Below are 23675 nucleotides of genomic sequence, written 5' to 3'. Positions count from 1 at the left end.
TCCCCAGCTGACTGACTTCCCCTCGAATGCGAGACTCGATTAATCGAGCGTCGAGGAATCGAACGAACTAGGCAGGGTTGGGGAGGGAGACGATTGTGCTGCACTCGATGATGAATATAAAGTGCCATTCATTGTAGAATCACCTGTATATTTATATATGTTAAAAATATATAACATGCATTAAAGAGCTATATGAAACGTTTAAAGCTGTTATAAGATATCCTTTTTAAGTATATATTTTCTTTAAAATCAGAAGTGTTATTTTATTTCTATACTATTAGGCTATAGAATTTATTAATATTTTAAATGATCTTATATTTTATAAGTTCATCTGAAGCTTGACGTAATTTTGTTATGTGCTTTTGTCATTTTTATTAGTTTATTTTATTTCTTTTTTTTATTGTTTTAATTTATTTTATTTCAGTTTCAGTAATTTTAGTACTTCAAATTAAACTAAAGTTTTTCATCCAATATTTATATCTTAATTTATTACAGCTTTATTTCAATTAATGAAAATTACTTTTAATAGTTTGTCTTTTTGTTATACTATTTGTTTATATTTTTTTACAGAAAAGTCCCCATAAGTTCTTAATTGAAGAATCACACATTTATTTATTTTTTAAATGTCCATAAGATCTTAAAGTGTATTAAAGAATCAAAAAGAAAGGTGTTCAATTTTCCGTCACAAAAAGTACATTTTCTCAGCTTTTTACAATGTATTTTAAAAGCAAAGGCTACTATTAAAAAATAAAATTTGTGTAGAGATGTAAAATTACATTTTAACTTTATTAAAAAACATTTGTAGGGTGACCAGACCAGATTCCAGTTGGTAGATGAACCCTATGACACGAGAATGGCCACCATTGTGGCTCTAGATGACCATATTGTTATGTTAATAAAAGGAATTTTTAGAGATGGTGGAAGACGCTTGAGCCAAAATGGCGCACCATTGCTGCGTTATATAAACGTTCAGTCAAGGAACATTTGGCAGGCAGCCTATGTTAATGGTATTATTTTACTGACAAGCCACTGCAGTTTCACACCTGGTGATCTTTTTCTCCACGTGTTTTTTTTTTTTTTTTTTGACAAATTTTGGAGCCAGTAAGTTTTTATTTTAAAGACATTAATACTTTTATTCACCAAGGATGCATTAAATTGATCAAAAGTGACAGTAAAGACATGTAATGTTACAAAAATTTCAGTTTCAAATCTAAATTTTTCTTTCTTTTTTTACTCAAAAAAATAGGTTTCCACAAAAATATGAAGCAGCAAAAACTTTTTTCAACATTGATAATAATCAGAAATGTTTGTTAAGCACCAAATCAGCATATTAAAATGATTTCTGAAGGATCATGTGACACTGAAGACTGGAGTAATAATGCTGAAAATTCAGCTTTGAATCACAGGAATAAATTACATTTTACAATATATTCAAAACTGTTCTTTTAAATTGTAATAATATTTCACAATATTACAGTTTTTATTGTATTTTTGATTAAATAAATGCAGCCTTGGTGAGCATAAAAAGCTTCTTTCAAAAACTTACAGACGCCAAACTTTTTAACAGAAGTGTATATATCAAAATGCAATTAATTATGCTACCAAAACATTTTGCCTAATTACAGATTGATAAATTAATTAGCACAATAATTTAATAAGAGTTGGCCTCATTCACAAAACACAATCAGAACAAATGTCTGTACAAATTATTTGTAAAAAAAAAAAAAAAAAAAAAAGAAGAAGAAGCCTATGATTAGATGTCTAAACAATTTACACAGAAATTCCTTCCTCTTGCGTTTCATGAATGAGGCCCAATGTGTTCAGGGACGTGTTTTTCACACGGGCAGGTAGCCAAAGTGTCTTTAAATCATGAATTAGAAGAGCAGTGGTGTCCTCTAAAAGGCAGCGGGCAGTGAAAGGGTTGGTTCAGACTGCTGCACAACTCACAATAGAGAGGTCAGAGAAGGGCAAACTCAAACTCCCAACCCCTCGTACGCTTAGATGTGAACTGCAGACATGTAACTCACATCGATGCTTTATTTAATTAATAATCTCATTACGTTATTTTCTCTGGAATAACATGCACAATGAATTTTCCCCAATAAGAGCAGGAATGTGAATTGAAAAAGTAAATTTCGTGACTGAGCGTCCAGCAGAAAGGAACAGCAGTGGTTTAGCTGTGAAACAGATGTATTGCAATCTGGCAGCAGTCAGCAGCACTGTGTTTGGCAGTGATGGTGTCATGTTAAGGTTTGAATTCAGCTTCTGGGCATGAGGTGACAGTGACAGACGGTGTTCATCAACCTGATCTTTCATTTGCTTTCTCTCTACATTTCCCTACATTTGTACGTTTATGATTCGTTTTGATGCTCTTTTGCCTCTGTGATGTTATCACAGAAAGAGGCAGCGCTCACGTCGTCCATTTTGTTAGTTTATCAACCGCTTGCTTTCATGCGGTGACATAATTGTTATTCCTCTCTCATTCCTGTCCTGTTAAGATCTCGCAGGGTACTGCGAGAAAAACGGGAAGAGAACTGCCCTTAAGACATTGAGTCAATAAAACAGGCACTTTACTACGCCGTGAGGGGATGGGGTCGTGCTATGTTTGTGCAACAGAGGGGTGGGAGTTACATTTTGAGTGCTGCAGCTGTCAAACTGTCTTAATATTATAGCCATGCTTCACAAACATCTCTGTGAATAGGAGCTCTGCATGATTTTAAAATGCAAAGGTTTGTATTAATCAGTGTGGAGGCGTAAAGAGCCCTTGTTTGGTTTGTACTCACCCCTCGCTGAGAATGGTACGCCCCACGCCAATGGCAAGAACATATCATGGGAATTATCCAGCAGAGAGAATGGAGGGAAGGCGGGGGAGAGTGAGAGCGCCGGGGCTAGACTGGAGCTGCTGAGGAAAGAACAATAGATCTGCAGTCTTGATGAGCATGACTGAACGTTAGTCTGGAGGTTTGGGGCCAGACGAAGAGCTGTAGGGAAACAGTACAGAATATTCTTTGTCAGAGGTAGAGAGGACAAAGACAGCCAGATGAGCAGGTAATGAGGAGACGGACCCCAACACTGTGAAAAACACATTATTTCTAATCATTCTGATGTGCAACTCCAGTGTTGGTTTGGTGGTTTGCACCTTCATTAAAGTGCCCCTATTATTGTTTTTTGAATATTACCTTTTTATGTAGTGTGTAATATAGCTGTTTGTGAATGTAAAAGATCTGCAAAGTTTTAAAGATCAAAGTGCACGACAGATAAAGTTATTATCTCCTAAAAGAAAGAATTGATTCTGAACTGTCGAAACGAACCTACGGAACAATGTAACAAATTTGCATAATGCCAGCCTATGGCCTTCATTGGCTGCTCGTGAACAATGTCTACTTTGCCCCGCCCTCAAACACTGTTGTTGTAGCTGACTGGAAGAGTTTGGTTTGTGTTATTCATGTGGAGAATACGCCTTTTTTTGTGCGATGTGAAAGCAAATCCACTTTCCTGCACTTTCTAAGGATGACGACTCACGCTGGAATTGAAATAGTAAAACCGATGCCATTGTTACTGTTTGTATCACTGTGTATCAAAACTCTAAAAAAAATGTGGGTTGTTTTCAACCCAAGGGCTGGGTAAATATAGGACAGAACACATGTTGGGTTAGTTTTACCCAGCAAATTGGGTTGTTTATTTAACCCAGCATAATGGGTTGATTCATTTTTATTATAATACTAGCTTATTTTTTTTTAATTCATACATGAATTAATGTTTACGGATTAACTTAAATCCTCTAAACTTTTTTTAAATACTCCACACAACCGTGTGATAATTCCTTTATTTTCTATCATATAGCATATTTTGCCTCCATTTAAGATTGTTTAACAAATATTAGAAGTCAAAATTAAACATTTAGAAGTAATTCAAGTGTAATTGACCAGTATTTGTTGTCCTGTTTCCACCGTAACGGTGCTGGATCTTGTGCTGGAGATGGCTCACGTTCGGAGGGGGAACTGCTAACTTCAGACCGCCGCCCTGCGTTTCACCCGTAGCCGAAAGATGCTGTGACTGACTCCATAACCTGTCCATAAATAATCAATGTACAATTCTGAGAACATATTTTAACATCCTAAGTATTTATATTCTGTATCTTTTTGAATAAAATCGTAAAATTTTATGCAAGGCATTAGGCGTTTCCATTACGCGAAAAGACAGACGCGACACTCATTTAGGTGACTCACGTCACGCCCCTGTATGTTGCTTTGCATAAAATTAAACAATATACAGAACAATAATGAATTTTTAGATAAAATAAAATGTACATAAACCTGTATTTTACCGAAGACATGCACTAATTTGACAGAGCTGCACTGCTCTCACCTGAAGAGGGCGCAAAAAGCACGTGATATATAACTCAACCCCTGGGCTGTTACGTCTGACCCAGGAGCTGAGTAACACAAAAACTACCCAAACACTGGAAAAATAACCCCAAAAAATGACCCAAAAGGCACAGGACTTGGGTAGAAAAAATAACCCAAGATTTTTTAGAGTGTACGGTAAAACCAACGTATCGTTACTGTTCGTATCACTGTGTACACCACAATAAATGCTATTCTTTCTTAGATTTTTTGTCTTGTTTCCAGTCCAAATATCTAAAAATTCTTAAATCAAGAAGCATTTTCTAGACAAGTAAAAATTATTGTCTTGTTTTCAGAAAAAATAAATCAAAATTAAGTGAGTTTTTCCTTAAAACAAGCAAAATCATCTGCCAATGCGGTAAGCTTAAGTAATTTTGCTTGTTTTAAGGAAAAACTCACTTAATTTTGACTTATTTTTTCTGAAAACAAGACAATTTTTATTCTGCTAAAATTCAGATATGGTAATGGGCGTTTTGTTTCCAACACGCACTGCAAGCTGTAGACCAATCGCAACAGACTCGGCCGTCTGACCAATCAAAGCAGAGCAGGCTCTCGGAAAGGAGGGGTTTAAAGAGAGAGAGTCTTCGAATGAACCATTTCAGACGCAATGTATATTGTGAGAAAATTAAAGTGTTTTTTTTTACCTTTGATGCATGTGAACTTATTATAGGAGAGTCCAAAACAAAATTAGAAACCTTTAAAATAGCATAATAGGGAAACTTTAAAAGTTTGGAAGCAATTGTTCATCCAAATATGACATTTCTGTCATTATTTAGCATCTTCAAGCAACCGTTTTCCGAATGCTCATTGTGATCATGCTCGAAAATCGTTGTAGAAGTAGTCCATACGATTTATGCACTATATCATTTTCTTTGTGATGAACAGAGCAAAGCAGCTCTCAAAACTCATTTTCCATCTCATTACAACACAAGAGAAACAAACAAATAAAAAATATAAAAAAATAAAATAATAATAATATAATAAAAGCCCCAAAAGGGGTTTTCATAGTGATGCCTTAGAAGAACCATTTTGGGTTCCACAAAGAACCTTTCAGGGAACAATTCTTTTAATTTTTTTTCCCCAGTGCAGTCACATTTACTGATGTTCAGTGAATTTTTGCTAGCGAAATGTAGTCATTTTAATAGGAATTCACACAATCAGGAATTTCACCAGAGGGTGAAAGATTTCCCCATGAAGATTTTGCAACAGGTTCAGTTGGTCATGCGAATTCGCTGCATTGACCAACAGAAAGCTGTGGCTTCTATATGAGTTCGCAACACTATTCACAATGTAGAATGGACCATGGTATTTCGGTAATGTGACCGCACCTTTAGTCTGAAGAGCATTTGAATAATCTGAAGAACCTTTACACTCTTAAAAATAAAGGTTCTTTATTGGCATCTATTGTTCCATGAAGAATTAATCTTTAACATCCATAGAACTTTTGCATTGAACAAAAGGTTCTTTAGAGTGGAAAAAACATTCTTTAGTTTAATAAATGTTTGTCACGCTAAGAAAAAATGGTTCCTTTAAGAACTTAAGGGGAAAGATTTTTTTTGGAATGCAAAATGGTTCTTCAGTGGCATCACTGTGAAAACCCCCTTTTGAAACCTTTATTTTTGAGAGTGTAAAGAACCTTTAGTGCAACGGAAAAGCTCAATTCTTCATGGAAACAGACGCCATTATTTAAGTTAAATTAAAACTTTTGTTGAATCCGTACCTCATCACAAATTAAATTTGAGAATTTTGGTGGAGTGTATGATTTTCAGTGAAAAACAATGAAAAAATCCACCTGTTTATCTGTTGTAGAGCTGTCAAATGACTTCACAAGACTGACAGTCCTTGTAACCGTGAATTGTTGCATGGACAAAAGACAACAGGCGGTGTAAGTAATGGGAGAATTTTAATTTTTAGCTGAACTATTCCTTCAATTATAGAGGTTTCCGTAACATTTTTACTGTTTAAAGCTCAAAAACCCAGTGGAAAAAAAATCTGAGCGTTTATTAGTTTGTGTGTGCGTGTGAGTTTGAAGTGCCTGCATCACTACATGCGGCCAGTGCGAGAGGGGGGGGGATAAGTCAGACTTATGCTCAGCAGCTCCCTGTTGCCCTGGAAACAGGTGCTGAGATTCTTTTGCCTTTTTTCATCTTTCTCCTCGCTATCGATGTCAATGCCACCTCCCACAGGCTCCCCTCCCCCACGACCTGCTGCATCCCCCCTCCCTCCCTCCCCATCTACTGCAGTCATTTAACAATGTCACAGGCTAGAACAACCAACCCCCCTCGTTCCGCACACGCTCGCGAACCACATCGCCCACTGTATGAGGGTCAAACAGCACTCGGCTATTGATCCTTATGAGCGCTGTCAAATCGCGCGTTTTGGCGCGCCGCATCAATCTGACCCCGGCTAATCTCACTGCACGGCCGCCCTAGCGGATTGTGAGCTAGAATGCCACTCTGCCAGCTCTGCCCGTCTTTGTGCTCCTATTGGATGAGCAAAAAGGACAGACAAAGAGTAATCTGACTGCTGAAAAAGACGCCCCCCTCACTCACTCCCTCCCTCCCTCTCTCTCACACACGCAGCGTGGTTGACAAATCCACAACCTGGTACCATCATACGCAATGTACTAATGTGCGCTTGGGATGCAGCTGTGTTTAAAGACAGATAATTAAACACTTATTTGTCTAGGTTCTATTTTCGCTCCAAAGAAAGCATAAAATTAACCGTGACGCGCGCGCTTCCAGATCGATTCCGTTTTCTGGCCTTTTTAAGTCAACATTGTTTAGCGGGGCGCGCGCTGCATTCCATTGCAGTGACTTCTCCCTGGCCTGAAGAGGAACATTCCTGGGAAGTGGCTGACCGACAATAACAGTCGGCAGCAAAAAGGGGGCAGGAGCGGTTTGAGAGAACTGTTCTTTCCACCCTTGTTCTCTGAAACACCCCAAAAAAAAAAAAAAAAAACACGAAGCTTTACCTCATCTGCATCATCTGGAACAGCGCGTCTCAATTGCTCACAAACTCTGTTCAGATCGCAAAAACAATGAGACATACAAATAATCTAATCGTATAATCGTGCATGGTTAAAATAAACAGGCGTATCATGTTTAATCGAAATAGATTTTTAGTTAAATAGATTTTGTTCTTGATGTCAGCGGTTGTGTGCCCAATCAAACTATTGTAAATAAATATTTATTTAATAGATATATATATATATATATATATATATATATATATATATATATATATATATATATATAAATAATTTATTACATTTATTTGTAAGTTAAATAAATACATATTAATTTATTTTTTAATTTTATATATATATATATATATATATATATATATATATATATATATATATATATAAGGGTAATTGACGAATAAGGTTTTTAAAAGTGTAAAAAAACATAATGGAGACATAATTAATTTTGAAGTTTTATTAAGTGTTAACAATTAGATTATGTGGGTTTTAGAATCAATTAATACTACTTTTGTCATTTTTTACAAGATGGACAAAATTTGTCACCAAAAAAGTCATTCGGTTTAACCAAAATTTCAGTTTTACCGAATGACAATATTTTCAAACAATGCTAACAGGCTGATATCTATCTAGCAAGCAAAAGGACAATCAAACATTTTATATTTAGTACAAGGTTTTAAAATATTACAACATTTTCCATGTTTTAAAGCGGTTGTACCGAATGACCTGATGTTTCGGGACATGCGTATGAGCAAGTGAAAACATGAATTTTTCAAATAGTTAAAAGAGAGTTAGTTACTTTGCTTCACAACCATGTGGTCCTTTGCAGGTGTCTGAATGATGTCACATCCTGTCACATGATATTGACCGCATGACTTGATCCAAAATGGTCCCTTTATATTGGTTACTCAAAATGACATCAATGAAATTCATTTTTCCAGACATTCTTTCTCATAACTCAGCGACAACTTCTACACATAATTTTAATACCATTTTTGCACTGTTAATATATGATGTCATAAAATCATGCCAGAATAAAAAACATATACATTTATTACATTTTAAGATATTTTAATCACAAATTAAATGGCTGTATTGGCCTTCGGGCAGTTAAACTGAATGAGCTTTTGACACTTCAAAATCTTTAAAATACCTTTATATGTAGCAAAATATAATTAAAACCTTCTGGATTCAATAAAAGAGATCTAGTTGTACTACCTTACATACTTTGGATGTCAAATCTTTTATCTTTTTTATTATTAAGGCCTTTGAACAGAAAAATGACCCGTCACGTCACTGACCATATATATATATATATATATATATATATATATATATATACACACACACACATTAGACATTTTGAAAGACTCTACACCTGTTGTTGAACCTCCTCACATACTCTTTGTTATTACGAGGCCAGTAATCAAACTACAGTTGTCATATTAGAAATATAAAGTCACCTAAGGCGCGGTGTGTTGTATAAAGCTGCTGGATCATATGCAGTTCCATAACTCAGACAGACATTAACAGCCACATCAGCTGCAGAGGCAGCGATTGAAGAGGACGTTCTGTCTGTCTCAATCATGCCACAGCCCTCCTAATTAGGATGAAAGCAGAGAAAGCTTGAAGAAAGTGTGTCATCCAAGATATATGAGCTCTCAAAAAGAGATATCTGTGATTTATGCTTGCATATTGATTATGTTTTAGGTTTGCCAATGTTTAGGATACTGTAAATATATTATAAAATAGATTTAGCTCTTGTCAGACTCAGCTTAGTGAGTCGATGTATTTATCTGCTGTTGAGCTCGAGGTTCTAGGGCCAGTGATGGTGGAAGTAGCAGGGATAATGAGATTGCAGCTCAGGACAGCAGGCCAATCATGTGATGGGTCAGACAGCAGAGGGTGCAGGAGAAAAAACCCTCAGGAAAGGACCAACCATCTGACTCAAACAGGGAGAGCTTTTCACATTTAAAGAGAGCTGTTGTTCCTCTTGCCTGAGGTGAATCTCTGTCCGTGGCGTCCCGCTGAGGGGTTCAGGCACCAGTGAGCATAGGTTTGTACAACAGACATTATGCAGACCTTACTGAGACACAATGGACAGAGGTTAGAAGCTGCAGTTTTGTGAAAATGCCTTAAATCACTTTAAGAACAACCCTAAAGCAACCAAGAAATAGTATGGATTTAATATTTTAAATTCACATTTAGTTAAAATTAAACATGACATTCATATTAAGTGAACTGAATGTCAATGTGAATAACCAAATTCAACAGATAAGCTAAGTTTTTAAAAAGTAAATGAATGAGGTGACAATAATTGGGGTGTGGTGCCATCTTGTGGTTAACGTGACGAATGGTAACTGTATTTTCAAGTCACCGGTAGGTGTGACAGGAGTTTTGGACACAGGCAATAAACACTGAACATCAACATCGCAGGCTATTAAAGACGAACTAGTGAGTATACAGGCCTATAATTTACCAGTTTCTTCAACTCTGTTTCACTGGTATACTTTGGTAAAACTTCATGGAAATGTAATTGTTGTCCTTTTAAAAACAGCATATAATTGATTGTACACACAGTTAAAAAAAATCGAAAGTGAAAGAGTACTAAACTATCTATCTATCTATATATATATAATTTGAAGGAAATAGATGAGATATAGGTACTGTTTTGAGTTTATAAACAGGTAAGGGGACCCAATACAGTTCCTGAAGATCTACCTCCCTGCAAAGTTCAGCTCCAACCCCTATCAAACACAACTGAACCTCATTAAGCTAAGCTAATTAAGATCTTGAGGAGCTCTTGATAATCACAGACAGGTGCGTTTGATCAGGGTTGGAGCTGAACTCTGCTGGTAGGTAGATCCCTAGGAACAGGATTGTGCACCCCTGACGCGTTTTCCTGTTTTTCCCCTGCTCCAATGAAATCTTGGTTACCCTATAATTTTGCCATGGTTAAACTATAGCTTGTCAAAACTAAAAATCATAAAAGTATCGTTGTCATTTTAGCCAATAAGCAAATAATTTTATTAATGTTTGCTAAATTATTTCAAGTAAATGTAAAGAATTTCATGCTGTTCAAGGTTCGTCACTTGAGGGGGCAGTTGTGGCTTAATGGTTAGAGAGTCGGACTTGTAACCCTAAGGTCGTGGTTTCGAGTACCACAGGAAGTGTAGTGAATGAACAATGCTCTCTTCCACTCTCATTACCCACAACTGAGGCACCTAACCCCCAATCACTCCCCGAGCGCTGCAGCATAAAATGGCTGCCTACTTCTCTGGGTGTGTGTTCATGGTGTGTGTGTGTGCACTGGGATAGGTGAAATGCAGAGCACAAATTCCAAGTATGGGACACCATACTTGGCTACATGTCATGTCATGTCATGTCACTCACTCACGCAATCTCATGTTTTATCAATGTACCACCCGATTCCAGTTGCAAAGTCGAGTGCTCGTTTGCTGACGCTACATTAAAATACTATGATAAGAAATACCAGTTTGCTTTGCAGTATCAGCTATTTTGTACAGCTTCAGCTTTTTGTTCTTTATTCTATAGTCAAAGAGGCCATGAGCCTGCCTACCTCTAGTAAGAGTGGAGACAGAAATAGAGGGCCTTCAAACCAGTCTTCTCGAACCAGAGCTATGGACACTTCAGATGCTTCCAGATCAGCAACAAGACCAAAGCCTGTGCTAGAGCAGGGACCAACAAATCCCATCAAGAAGCTCAAGACATTGGAAGACTTCAGCACAGAGCTTAACCAGCCAATTCCTATGAAAGGACATACAATACTGATAGATGTAAGAATCATGCAACTTCATCCTCAGTTCTTGTACCCTAATCTTTCCTTATAACGTGTGCTAGGAATATTAACTGAGTCATAATTCATGTTTCTGGCTTGTTTGAGCAGATAACATATTTCCAAAGTGGTGTAATTGTCCCTAATCAAGGGAAACACACTTGGGATGCCAACCATGTGAAGTTACCACATCTGTATGTAAGTATGACCATCCAGAATGCTTTTTAAACAAGATCAACATTTCTATATAGAGAGCTTTTCTGAACAAGTAGCTTATGAAAATAGAGAGGGTACTCATTATTTACTCATATTCATATTGAGTAACCATTCTTCCCCATAGCCACAACCTGCATCCCACCAGTCCCATACATCACCCTCTCGGTGGGACGCCACTCGTGAAGCGTTGAACAGACTCACCAAAGGAAGTTTCTCTATTGGGGATATTAAGGTACTGCAACACTAAACAATGTCATTTACACTAGCTGAGGTGTGTTTATCATAAAGTGATCGTGTTTATCATAATTGTTATTTGTATTTTGTCCATGTGTAGACTGCAATAATGTCTTACAATGGCCGCTACAGAAACACCTGGACATTTGAAGCACTTCATTATTACGGTCAGGTTAGTGAATCCTTATCCATATCAGAGGAAAGGTAAATTTTAGTGTGGAAATACAAATATTGACAGATTTGTGCCATTCCTCTACAGAACGTACACGCAATAGACAATAATCTCCACATGGTGATCCCAAAGATGGCCAAACTGGCACTTGATTTACCTGATCTCATTCAGCAGGTATGTTATAGGTTTCTTTGTTTCCACTTTAATTCTGAAGTACTAGTATAACTTTAAAGTTGAGAGTAACATCACTAAAACGTGGTACACACTGTATGATTTTGCAGTCTGAGGCAAATTTCATGAATTTCTTTCATCGTAGAGAAAAATCATTAGCAATTGCAATGTTTTGATAAAAATGTTTATATTATATGGAGAACAAATATCTCTAATGTTCAATTCAATTTCAATTCAATTCAATTCAATTTATGTCCACTGCATTACACATACACGTATACACACATGCTCATATAGCACAACTATATATAGTATTCAACATTTACATGCGCATAAGTGCAGATATTATTTCTGACACTGTCATGATCACACATGTTATGATCACACTATGTAAATTAAGTCGCATTCAGTTTGTATAATGAGCACATATTCTCTCTATTCCGTTATTGCAAGGACTTGTTTGGGTTTGTTCATTACCACTTAAATAAAGATATTAGAGTAAATGCAAACAGACCAGTAAACAATGTAAATCATGATGATAGGTTGTGTTTAGACTTGGCATTAACAACGACCTGTATCCAGATGTTCTCCTCATACACACTGAAAAAACAAGTGTAAACGCAGCTATATTCTTAATTAAGATTGCAGAGTCTGACTTAAGAGTTTGTCTTGGCTTTTACGCAAAATTTCACCAAGCTCATATTATACAATCTTGACTAGCAACAATCATAAAAGACAAAAAATAAATTAGAAATCGCACGGCGTGTGTAACGTGTAGGTTCAGTTTTAGTTTTGTTTCTCTGTGTTCTGTTACTGTTTTACCTGCCTGAGTTCCTAGTTAGTTTCCTTGATTGTTAATTAGTCCCTCACACCTGTTTCTGTTCAGTTTGATTACGTTCCCCATGTATTTAAAGGATTAGTTCACTTCTGAATGAAAATTTCCTGATAATTTACTCACCCCCATGTCATCCAAGATGTTTATGTCTTTCTTTATTCAGTCGAAAAGAAATGAAGGTTTTTGAGGAAAAAATTCCAGGATTTTTCTCCATATAGTGGACTTCACTGGGGTTCACCGGGTTAAAGGCCCAAATGTCAGTTTCAATGCAGCTTCAAAGGGCTCTACACGATCCCAGATGAGGAATAAGAGTCTTATCTAGCGAAACAATTGGTCATTTTCTAAAAATATGCTCGTCTTGCACTAGCTCTGCGATCCGCATGCATGACGTAATCACGTTACAAAGGTCATGCGTAACGTAGGGGGAAGTACCGATCCAGTGTCTACAAAGCGAACGTGCAAAGATTAAGCTAAACGCTCTTTACAAAAACAGGTAAAACAGCGATAGCGGATGGAGGAGAAAATGAGAATGAGATTGTTTTCGCCCTACTGCGGTACTTCCGCCTACGTCACGCCTGACCTTTCCAACGTGATTACGTAATGCGTGGCGCATTGCAGAGCAGTGCAAGATGAGCATTTGTGGTTAAAAAGTATATACATTTTTAATTTGTTTAGAAAGTGACCGATTGTTTCTCTAGATAAGACCCTTATTCCTCATCTGGGATCATGTAGAGCTCTTTGAAGCTGCACTGAAACTGACATTTGGACCTTCAACCCGGTGAACCCCAGTGAAGTCCACTATATGGAGAAAAATCCTGAAATGTTTTCCTCAAAAACCTTAATTTCTTCTTGACTGAAGAAAGAAAGACATGAACATCTTGGATGACATGGAGGTGAGTAAATTATCAGGAAATTTTAATTCAGAAGTGAACTAATCCTTTAAGCCCTGAGTTTCATTCCTTTCTTTGTCTTATATCGCTGATTTTTATGTGGTGACTTGTGTGTCTTTACTCCTTGCGTTTCTCCTGCGTGTTTCCTAGTTGTATTTTGATTAAAGACTGTTTTTGTGGATATTCCTTTCGTTGTGCGCTTCATTACAGACAGAATACTGAACCGTGATTTGATTAATTTTGTGCAGCATTTTTCTTTTTATTTTCCCTCTCCTCACGATGGACCTACCTGCCGTCTAACTACTAAAGTACTAAAGTACCATTCACTAGAGGACCGTAGGGAACTTTTTAGATCTGGCGAGCCTAACTCAATATCCGGACCGCTTGCTCTGCGTTTTTTACCACACCAGCCTCAGCGAGTGGTCCAAGGCACACCTTCCAGTGAATGGCCCCAGAGAGGAGTTCGCTGCATTTGTGGAGTGGGTGCTGGGGAATAATGGAGGACATCACCAGCCTAACTCCAGACCCGGAGCCTAGCCAGCCACCGCCCATACACTGCACAGAGCGAACGGCAGAGCCCACCGCAGACAGAGAGCTCGAGTCTGCCGCGATGCATGAGCCAGATTAGAGGACTGAGCCAACCGTCGCCCCAGAGCCAGAGCCCCACAGAGTCTGACCAGGTGTGTGAGCAGGCAACAACATGCGTCAATGTGGGACTTCTTGTGATGTGCGAGGACATGGAGGAAAGCCCCGCCCACACTCCCACAGCTGTGAGTGAGCTGCAGTGGGCCTCTGCAAAAATGTATGAAGATTTGGAAGTGGATATTTCCTTGATTCTCCTGTGCTTCGCTGATTCCGCCCAGCTCGAAGTCTCCTGTGCCCCACTGGTTCTGCCCAGCACAATAGTTCCTGTGCCCCACTGGTTCCGCTGTGCCCCACTGGTTCTGCCCAGCTCAAAGTCTCCTGTGCCCCACTGGTTCTGCCCAGCTCAAAGTCTCCTGTGCCCCACTGGTTCCGTCCAGCTTAAAGTCTCCTGTGCCCCACTGGTTCCGTCCAGCTCAAAGTCTCCTGTGCCCCACTGGTTCTGCCCAGCTCAAAGTCTCCTGTGCCCCACTGGTTCTGCCCAGCTCAAAGTCTCCTGTGCCCCACTGGTTCTGCCCAGCGCAATAGTTCCTGTGCCCCACTGGTTCCGCTGTGCCCCACTGGTTCTGCCCAGCTCGAAGTCTCCTGTGCCCCACTGGTTCTGCCCAGCTCAAAGTCTCCTGTGCCCCACTGGTTTTGCCCAGCTCAGTCTCCTGTGCCCCGCTGGTTCCGTCCAGCTCAAAGTCTTCTGTGCCCCACTGGTTCTGCCCAGCACAATAGTTCCTGTGCCCCACTGGTTCCGCTGTGCCCCACTGGTTCTGCCCAGCTCAAAGTCTCCTGTGCCCCACTGGTTCTGCCCAGCTCAAAGTCTCCTGTGCCCCACTGGTTCTGCCCAGCTCAAAGTCTCCTGTGCCCCACTGGTTCTGCCCAGCTCAAAGTCTCCTGTGCCCCACTGGTTCCGTCCAGCTTAAAGTCTTCCTGTGCCCACTGGTCCGTCCACTAAAGCTCCTGTGCCCCACTGGTTCTGCCCAGCTCAAAGGCTCCTGTGCCCCCACTGGTTTCTGCCCAGCTCAAAGTCTCCTGTGCCCCACTGGTTCTGCCCAGCTCAAAGTCTCCTGTGCCCCACTGGTTCTGCCAGCTCAAAGTCCCTGTGCCCCACTGGTTCGTCCAGCTTAAGTCTCCTGTGCCCCACTGGTTCCGTCCAGCTCAAAGTCTCCTGTGCCCCACTGGTTCTGCCCAGCTCAAAGGCTCCTGTGCCCCACTGGTTCTGCCCAGCTCAAAGTCTCCTGTGCCCCACTGGTTCTGCCCAGCGCAATAGTTCCTGTGCCCCACTGGTTCCGCTGTGCCCCACTGGTTCTGCCCAGCTCAAAGTCTCCTGTGCCCCACTGGTTCTGCCCAGCGCAATAGTTCCTGTGCCCCACTGGTTCCGCTGTGCCCCACTGGTTCTGCCCAGCTCAAACTCTCCTGTGCCCCACTGGTTCCGCTGTGCCCCGCTGGTTCTGCCCAGCTCAAACTCTCCTGTGCCCCGCTGGTTCTGCCCAGCTCAAAGTCTTCTGTGCCCCACTGGTTCCGCTCAGCTCAAAGTCTCCTGTGTCTTCAGAGTTCCCACCCAGCCTCCCTCTCCCACCTCCTTTTCCAAGTTCAGCCAGTTCCTCGGCCCCGTCTCCACTGGTTCCCTTCAGCCCCTCCATGGCTCCTCTGTTTATGTGGTTGTATATCTTTTCTCCTTGTGATTCTCCTGCATGTTTGCTAGTTGGATTTGGGTAAAAGTTTTTGTGGATATTCCTTTCATTGTGCGCTTCATTATAGCCACGACCGTGACAGAGTGCAGCATTTGTTAGGCTATAATAATGTCCTAGTAAAAGCAAAGGAACTAAATGTATTAATTGTATTAATTTTTACTTTTGCATTGCTTACAAGATTTTTTTTTTTAAAATGCACGTTTGTCCGCACTCTCTGTCTCTAGCCCATTCCTCTACTGCGACAGCAGCAGAACCAGGCCATAACATTGTCTCAGCAGCAGATTTCCTGTCTGTTAGCAAACGCCTTCTTCTGCACCTTCCCTCACAGGAACGACACCAGACCTGGTTCAGAATACGCCAACTACCCAACCATTAACTTCAGCAGGTGTTACACTGATCACATTAGACTGACATCACTGTATTATACTGGTGCTGTATCAATTAAATTTAATATAAAATCTTTTTTTTTTTTTTTGCTGTAGCCTATTTGGTAACCGGAAAAAGCCAGCAAAATCAGTCCTAAAGGCAGAGAAACTGAGAGCCATATTCCATTACTTCAACACTATGACAAATGAAAGTTCTCATCAAGATCCAGGTACTGATTTTGCAGAGTGAGATGTGTCCCTGGGTCAACATATTTTGTTGATCCTGGAACAAAATTCTTGTCTGGAAATGTATTCCTAACCCTACCCATAAGTTATCCCTAAAATCAGAGGGAAATGATAGGTGAATAACACTGTTGTAGAAGCACCTAACCATGGTTGTAAGTCTAAACTTGACATAAACTGTAATGTTTTAATGTTTTTGAAAGAAGTCTCTTCTGCTCACCAAGGCTGCATTTTTTGATCAAAATACAGTAAAAAACAGTAATATAGAAATCATTCTAATATGCTAATTTGCTGTTCAAGAAACATTTTTTATTATTATCAATGTTGAAAATAGTTGCACAGCTTAATATTCTTGTGGAAACCATGACAGATTTTTTTCAAGATTCTTTGATGAATAAAAAGATCAAAAGAACAGCATTTATTTGAAATAGAACCTTTTTGTAACATTATGTCTTTACTGTCACTTTTGACCAATTTAATGTGTCCTTGCTGAATAAATGTTCATTTTAAAAAAACATACTGACCCCAATATTTTAAAGGATGAGCAAGGTATTTATTTTGTATTCAGTGTAACAAATGTCCGTTAACATCTTCAGCATCAAAACCAGATGGACTGGTTACTTTTGAAAGGATTTGCATTCCGCCACAACAGCTCCCTAACTGGAAGAAGTAAGTTGTACTAATTAAATGGTAAATAGACTAAAGTGAGTTGATACACGTCTCTTACTGATTGTGGTCGACTTTAGTCAGAAGAAAACCCTGAAGAACCTTCACATCTCTTCAGAAGGATCCATTGAGCAAGAGGGAACAGGCATGCTACAGGTCAGTTTCATCTAAACATCACAGTTTTGTACCTGTTCTTCAGATAAGTTTCACATAAATCATGTTGTCTTGAACAGGTGGACTTTGCCAGCAAATATATTGGTGGTGGAGTGCTTAAGTCAAGACTGGTTCAGGAGGAGATCCTCTTCCTCATGAGTCCAGAGCTCATCGTGGCCAGACTCTTCACAGAGAAACTGGCTGATAACGAGTGTCTAAAGATCACAGGTACTGCTGGGGGAATTGACAAAAATCGTAAACCGCTTTCCATCAGTTATAGGGATAGTTCATCCAAAAATGTATACCTTGATTGCAATGTAATTCGCTTTGGATAAAAGCATCCGAGTACAATTTTTTTTTTTTGCTGATGCTGTTGACTGATGGTGTTGATGGATACGTCACATTTTTTTTCAGTCTCATCTCTAATGTCTCATCAGGTCCTCAGATGTACAATATTACTTCTGGCTACAGCAAAACCTTCTCTTGGGTGGGTCCATACATTGATCTCACAAAGCGGTAGGTACTTAGGACAAATGCACAAATAAGAATCCTATTCATTATCTCCTAGATTTTGAGAAATAGTTTTTCCTATAGAAATAGATTTGTAGCTACAATGTTTAAACCCATCAAGGCAGACACAACATGAGCTCTGATTATCTCTTCATCACGGCACCTGCTAGTGGGTGGGATATATTAGGCAGCAAGTGAACATTTTGTCCTCAAAGTTGATGTGATAGAAGCAGGAAAAATGGGCAAGCGTAAGGATTTGAGTGAGTTTGACAAGGACCAAATTGTGAAGGCTAGACGACTGGGTCAGAGCATCTCCAAAACTGCAGCTCTTGTGGGGTGTTCCCGGTCTGCAGTGGTCAGTATCTATCAAAAGTCGTCTAAGGAAGGAACAGTGGTGAACCGGCAACAGGGTCATGGGCGGCCAAGGCTCACTGATGCACGTGGGGAGCGAAGGCTGGCCCGTGTGGTCCGATCCAACAAACGAGCTACTGAAGCTCAAATTGCTCAAGAAGTTAATGCTGGTTCTGATAGAAAGGTGTCAGAATACACAGTGCATCACAGTTTGTTGCGTATGGGGCTGCATAGCTGCAGACTAGTCAGGATGACCATGCTGTCAGAATTGGACCACGGAGCAATGGAAGAAGGTGCCTGGTCTGATGAATCACGTTTTCTTTTATATCACGTGGATGGCCGGGTGCGTGTGCGTTGCTTACCTGGGGAACACATGGCACCAGGATGCACTATGGGAAGAAGACAAGCCGGCGGAGGCAGTGTGATGCTTTGGGCAATGTTCTGCTGGGAAACCTTGGGTCCTGCCATCCATGTGGATGTTACTTTGACACTTACCACCTACCTAAGCATTGTTGCAGACCATGTACACCCTTTCATGGAAACGGTATTCCCTTGTGGCTGTGGCCTCTTTCAGCAGGATAATGCGCCTTGCCACAAAGAAAAAATGTTTAAGGAATGGTTTGAGGAGCACAACAACAAGTTTGAGGTGTTGACTTGGCCTCCAAATTCCCCAGATCTCAATCCAATCGAGCATCTGTGGGATGTGCTGAACAAACAAGTCCGATCCATGGAGGCTCCACCTCGCAGCTTACAGGACTTAAAGGATCTGCTGCTAACATCTTGGTGCCAGAAACCACAGCACACCTTCAGAGGTCTAGTGGAGTCCATGCCTTAATGGGTCAGGGCTGTTTTGGAAGCAAAACGGGGACCAACACATTATTAGGAAGGTGGTCATAATGTTATGCCTGATTGGTGTATGCTTCTGTAGAATTCACAAAGCAGTGTTAATATATTTATTTATTTTTTAAAAAACCCTTAATTTAATAGCCAAATTCCCAGGAAAGAAGTACGCCACCCATCCTGAAGAGAGATCCACCAGTCCGGTTTGGTTCTCGACTTTTAATCATTTTTGAACCCTTGAAAGAAAAAAATAGAATTACTTCTGGAGCCAAAGCCACTAAAAAAAAACTGTCAGTGTTGCTTATACAGTAATATTTTTAAAGTATATCCTTTTTGATTTAAGAGTAACAGTCAAGATGAACTAAAACTATAGTGGTAACATGAATATGAAGCAATATCTGATAATTTCTTCTTTCAACAGATAAACTGTACAAGTTCCTGAAGGACTACTGTGGACACTACGCTCGTGAACATCACTCACCAAAAGACCTGTACAGATTCATCAGAGAGAAGATTGAGCATACGGAAAGCTTATTGTAAATCTGACTACTGTGAGATTCATACAAGCTGAACAATAATAAAGGATTTACCTTGGTAATTAATTACCTTGCAAGAGATTGTTACATGTGCACTCTGTTATGGACTCGTTTTGGACTTGTTGTTGTTCTATTTCCCGCCACTAGTCATTCACCATGGTAACTGATCACCTCATCATCACATCCAGCTGTGTCTAATTACCCACCTTGTTATCCCATGTATATATACCCTATGTTTTCAGTACAGTGTTGTCCGGTATCGTTCATGTATGTGTTGGTGTATGTTCCTGCCTGTTCCTGTACTCTTCTGTGGATTATCTAGTAAAAGACTTATCTTATCTCCTATCTCCTCGTCGTGTGCTTAATACACCAGCTATTGTAACAGAGATGCGATGAGAGGATTGAATATAATGATATAAGCTGACAAAAGGAACCAGTTGACAGTCAACAGTATGAGGATTCTTACAGTTTTGCAAATACTCTTAACATATCACCTGCAATTTGCCTAAAAGGAGCACTGTAGACTCTCACTCTCTTAAATAAAGCTCTAGATAAAACAAATGCTCATGTTAGAATTCTCTTTATGGACTTCTGATTTTAATACTGTTCAGTTTCATTTTCTTTTAAAATGCTTTATGGATGATTCTATGGATTAATGAATTAATAAAAGATCGGCCTCAGCGAGTCTGTATCAATAATATCATGTCTTAAATTCTGGTGTACCGCAGGAATGTTTCCTATGTTGTTCTCTGTATACGTCAATGAACTGCAGTGCGATGATGACAGTAATATTTCGTTCATAATGTACTCTGATGATATGGCTTTGGTTTCCTGTCAAAAGTAAAAAAAATTGCTCCTCATATTTTGAGTATATTGATAGTCTTATCAATAGTCTTGTCTAATGCATCTTTGAGCCGACATTCAGTACAAGTAAAATACTTAAAGGGTTAGTTCACCCAAAAATGAAAATTCTGTCATTTATTACTCACCCTCATGTTGTTCCACACCCGTAAGACCTTCGTTCATCTTCAGAACACAAATTAAGATATTAAATAACTACACAGGAGCAAATGAGTAACACATTATTAACACTCTAGTAGCTACTATTAACTAACAAGAAACTCTGATTAATGAATTAGTAAGTAACAGTGCTCAGTTGAAGGTGGTAGTTCCACACCCATAAGACCTTCGTTAATCTTCGGAACACAAATTAAGATATTTTTGATGAAATCCGATGGCTCAGTAAGGCCTGCATAGTCAGCAATGACATTTCCTCTCTCAAGATCCATTAATGTACTAAAAACATATTTAAATCAGTTCATGTGAGTACAGTGGTTCAATATTAATATTATAAAGCGACAAGAATATTTTTGGTGCGGCAAAAAAAACAAAATAACGACTTCTATAGTGATGGCCGATTTCAAAACACTGCTTCAGGAAGCTTCAGAGCGTTATGAATCAGCGTATCGAATCATGATTCGGATCAAGTGTCAAACCGCTAAACTGCTGAAATCACGTGACTTTGGCGCTCCGAACCGCTGATTCGACACAAAAGATTCATAACGCTCCGAAGAAGGATTATTTGGATCAGTATTATAAAGTGAGAAACATGATAACTCTCTAGTAACTACTGAAGTCATTGTAAACTTTTGAGGTTTTTTAGTAATAACTCAAGAGTTACTCTAACTACTACTTATTTGGATCAGTATTCTAAAGTGAAGATTATGGTAACCCACTTGTAATTACTCAAGTGTTACTACATCCTTCTAAAGGAACTACTAATTATTTGGATCAGTATTCTAAAGTGAAGATCATGGTAACCCACTAGTAATTACTTAAGTGTTACCAAATACATCATAAGGAATTACTGTACAAAACTGTACAAAAACATACCAAAACATCAAAAGTTTACAATGACTCCAGTAGTTACTAGAGAGTTATCATGTTTCTCACTTTAGAATACTGATCCAAATAATTAGTAATTCCTTCTGAAGGATTTGGTAATACTTCAGTCATTACTAGTGGGTTACCATGACCTTTACTTTAGAATGAATTATACATTATGCATCATTCATGTTAATTATGAACCTGTATATAGTAGTTCTTAGTAGTTCTCTGGGAGGTATGAAAAAATAGTAGTTACTGATTTGCTAATAGTGAACTACCACCTTCAACTGAGCACTGTTACTTACTAATTCATTGATCAGAGTTTCTTGTTAGTTAATAGTAGCTACTAGAGTGTTAATAATGTGTTACTCATTTGTTCCTGTGTAGTTATTCAATATCTTAATTTGTGTTCCAAAGATTAATGAAGGTCTTATGGGTGTGGAACGGCATGAGGGTGAGTAATAAATGACAGAATTTTCATTTTTGGGTGAACTAACCCTTTAAGCACTTGTCTATCTTTATTCTTCTAAGTATCAGTGCCGCCTTTGACACCATTAGTCATTCAGTATTATTAGATTGCATTGGGGTAGCTGATAATGCACTTCTTTGGTTTTCATCCTATTTAAGTTATAGAAAACAGTTTGTACAGATTAAGGATGCTCAATCAGGGCCGATCAACTGTTTGGTTACCCATATTCTTCAAAATATCGTATTTTGTGTTCAGCAGAAGAAAAAAATTCATACAGATTTGGAACAACTTGAGGGTGAGTAAATGACAGAATTTTAATTTTTTGGGTGGACTACCCCTTTAAAGAGGAAGAACAACAACAGTCATGTGAAGAAAGGTGAGTGAGAGAGAGAGAGATTACTAAAAAAGGGCTCTCTGTTATAAAGCGGTTTAGACCAGGAAACACTCTGACAGAATTTAATGAATATTAATATCATGAATAAATGGTTCTGGTGTTTTTGCATCCCGACACCGGCTCACGTAGGCTACTGCAGTTCTCAGGAAGTGCCACCAGCTCAAGCGTTCACTCCTGCGCGCTAACTTTCGTTCTGCTGCCTCAAGTAATCTCAAGCAATCACTAACTCTGGACGTCAACAACACGGACTGTCACCACCAAACAAGTGAGTAGATGTAATTTACCATTTTCTGCACGTTCTGTCTCACTTGTATCATTCGTAAAACTTCGCGGAAGTTACATTATGGTCTCTATAACAACAGTCCATTTGACTGTACACGCAGTTGAGAAAATCGAAAGTGAAAGAGCTACAGCACAAAACATTAAAGCACTGCATACTGTATATAACTAAGTAGGCCTATTTATTTAAACGAAGGAAAGAGACGAGATGTACTAGGCTATTTCAGCATATTCCCTATCGGAGTCGAGTGAGTCTTATTTACACTCCGTAGGCTAGTAATGTTATTACTACGTACAGCCTTTTAAAATACATATTGATATATAAAATACATATACATATTGATCCCTGTCTTTCACGTTCTCAAAACATTTTTTTTTTACCATGTAATCATATTTACCACAAAAAATTTATAAAGCGAATTAAGAAGCGATTTTTTTAAGTTATCAGTTATAAAAACACGTTTTTAACAAAGCGAAGTTGACAGATTTACAATATTATCATGTTTTAGCGACGTGCTTCCCGATAATCTCAATGTAAAACTTTCGCACTGTTGTTAGTTACCCCCTCAGGTGAATGTTCGCGGTACTGACTATAAGGTGCGGTCACATTAGCGTTATTTCAGCGAAAAGGTCCTTTGTCTGTTGTCAATGATTCGTTTAAAAACTTTGTTTAAAAGCCATTCGTTAAAAAAAAATTGTTAAAACCATACGTAGTTTAAATCAGTTTTTTATTATTATTATTCTGATGTTTTTGTTTTATTTTGGCATTAGATGTCGCACCACAACAGCGATCAAATGAGGGGATGCCTCACTCATACAAATGGAAACACTGATGATCATTCATCAAGAGGAGAATCCAGAAACCAGCGCTCACCGACTGATCCTGCAGGCAAAGGGGCCACAAGCCAGACCACATCTAGTGACACTGGGGGCACAATGAATAAAAAACCACCAC

General features: G+C 39.0%; 1 protein-coding gene across 1 annotated transcript in view; it reads left to right on the top strand.

Moving 5' to 3' along the window:
• Nucleotides 1–10944: 10944 nt before the first annotated feature.
• The window catches only part of pargl (poly (ADP-ribose) glycohydrolase, like), a 19409-nt gene continuing 6678 nt past the window's right edge, over nt 10945–23675 (top strand). Inside the window, exons 1-8 of the mRNA XM_051911158.1 lie at nt 10945–11186; nt 11297–11383; nt 11526–11633; nt 11736–11807; nt 11895–11981; nt 16252–16412; nt 16510–16622; nt 17232–17304. Coding sequence (XP_051767118.1) covers nt 10956–11186; nt 11297–11383; nt 11526–11633; nt 11736–11807; nt 11895–11981; nt 16252–16412; nt 16510–16622; nt 17232–17304 — 932 coding nt within the window. The 5' untranslated portion in view covers nt 10945–10955. The remainder of the gene's footprint in view (nt 11187–11296; nt 11384–11525; nt 11634–11735; nt 11808–11894; nt 11982–16251; nt 16413–16509; nt 16623–17231; nt 17305–23675) is intronic.

The sequence above is a fragment of the Ctenopharyngodon idella genome, chromosome 10 (assembly GCF_019924925.1).
Source record: "Ctenopharyngodon idella isolate HZGC_01 chromosome 10, HZGC01, whole genome shotgun sequence".
In the NCBI taxonomy this organism is placed as follows: Eukaryota; Metazoa; Chordata; class Actinopteri; order Cypriniformes; family Xenocyprididae; genus Ctenopharyngodon; species Ctenopharyngodon idella.
The sequence above is the reverse complement of the archived record's forward strand: the minus strand, read 5'-3'. Positions and strand labels throughout refer to the sequence as shown.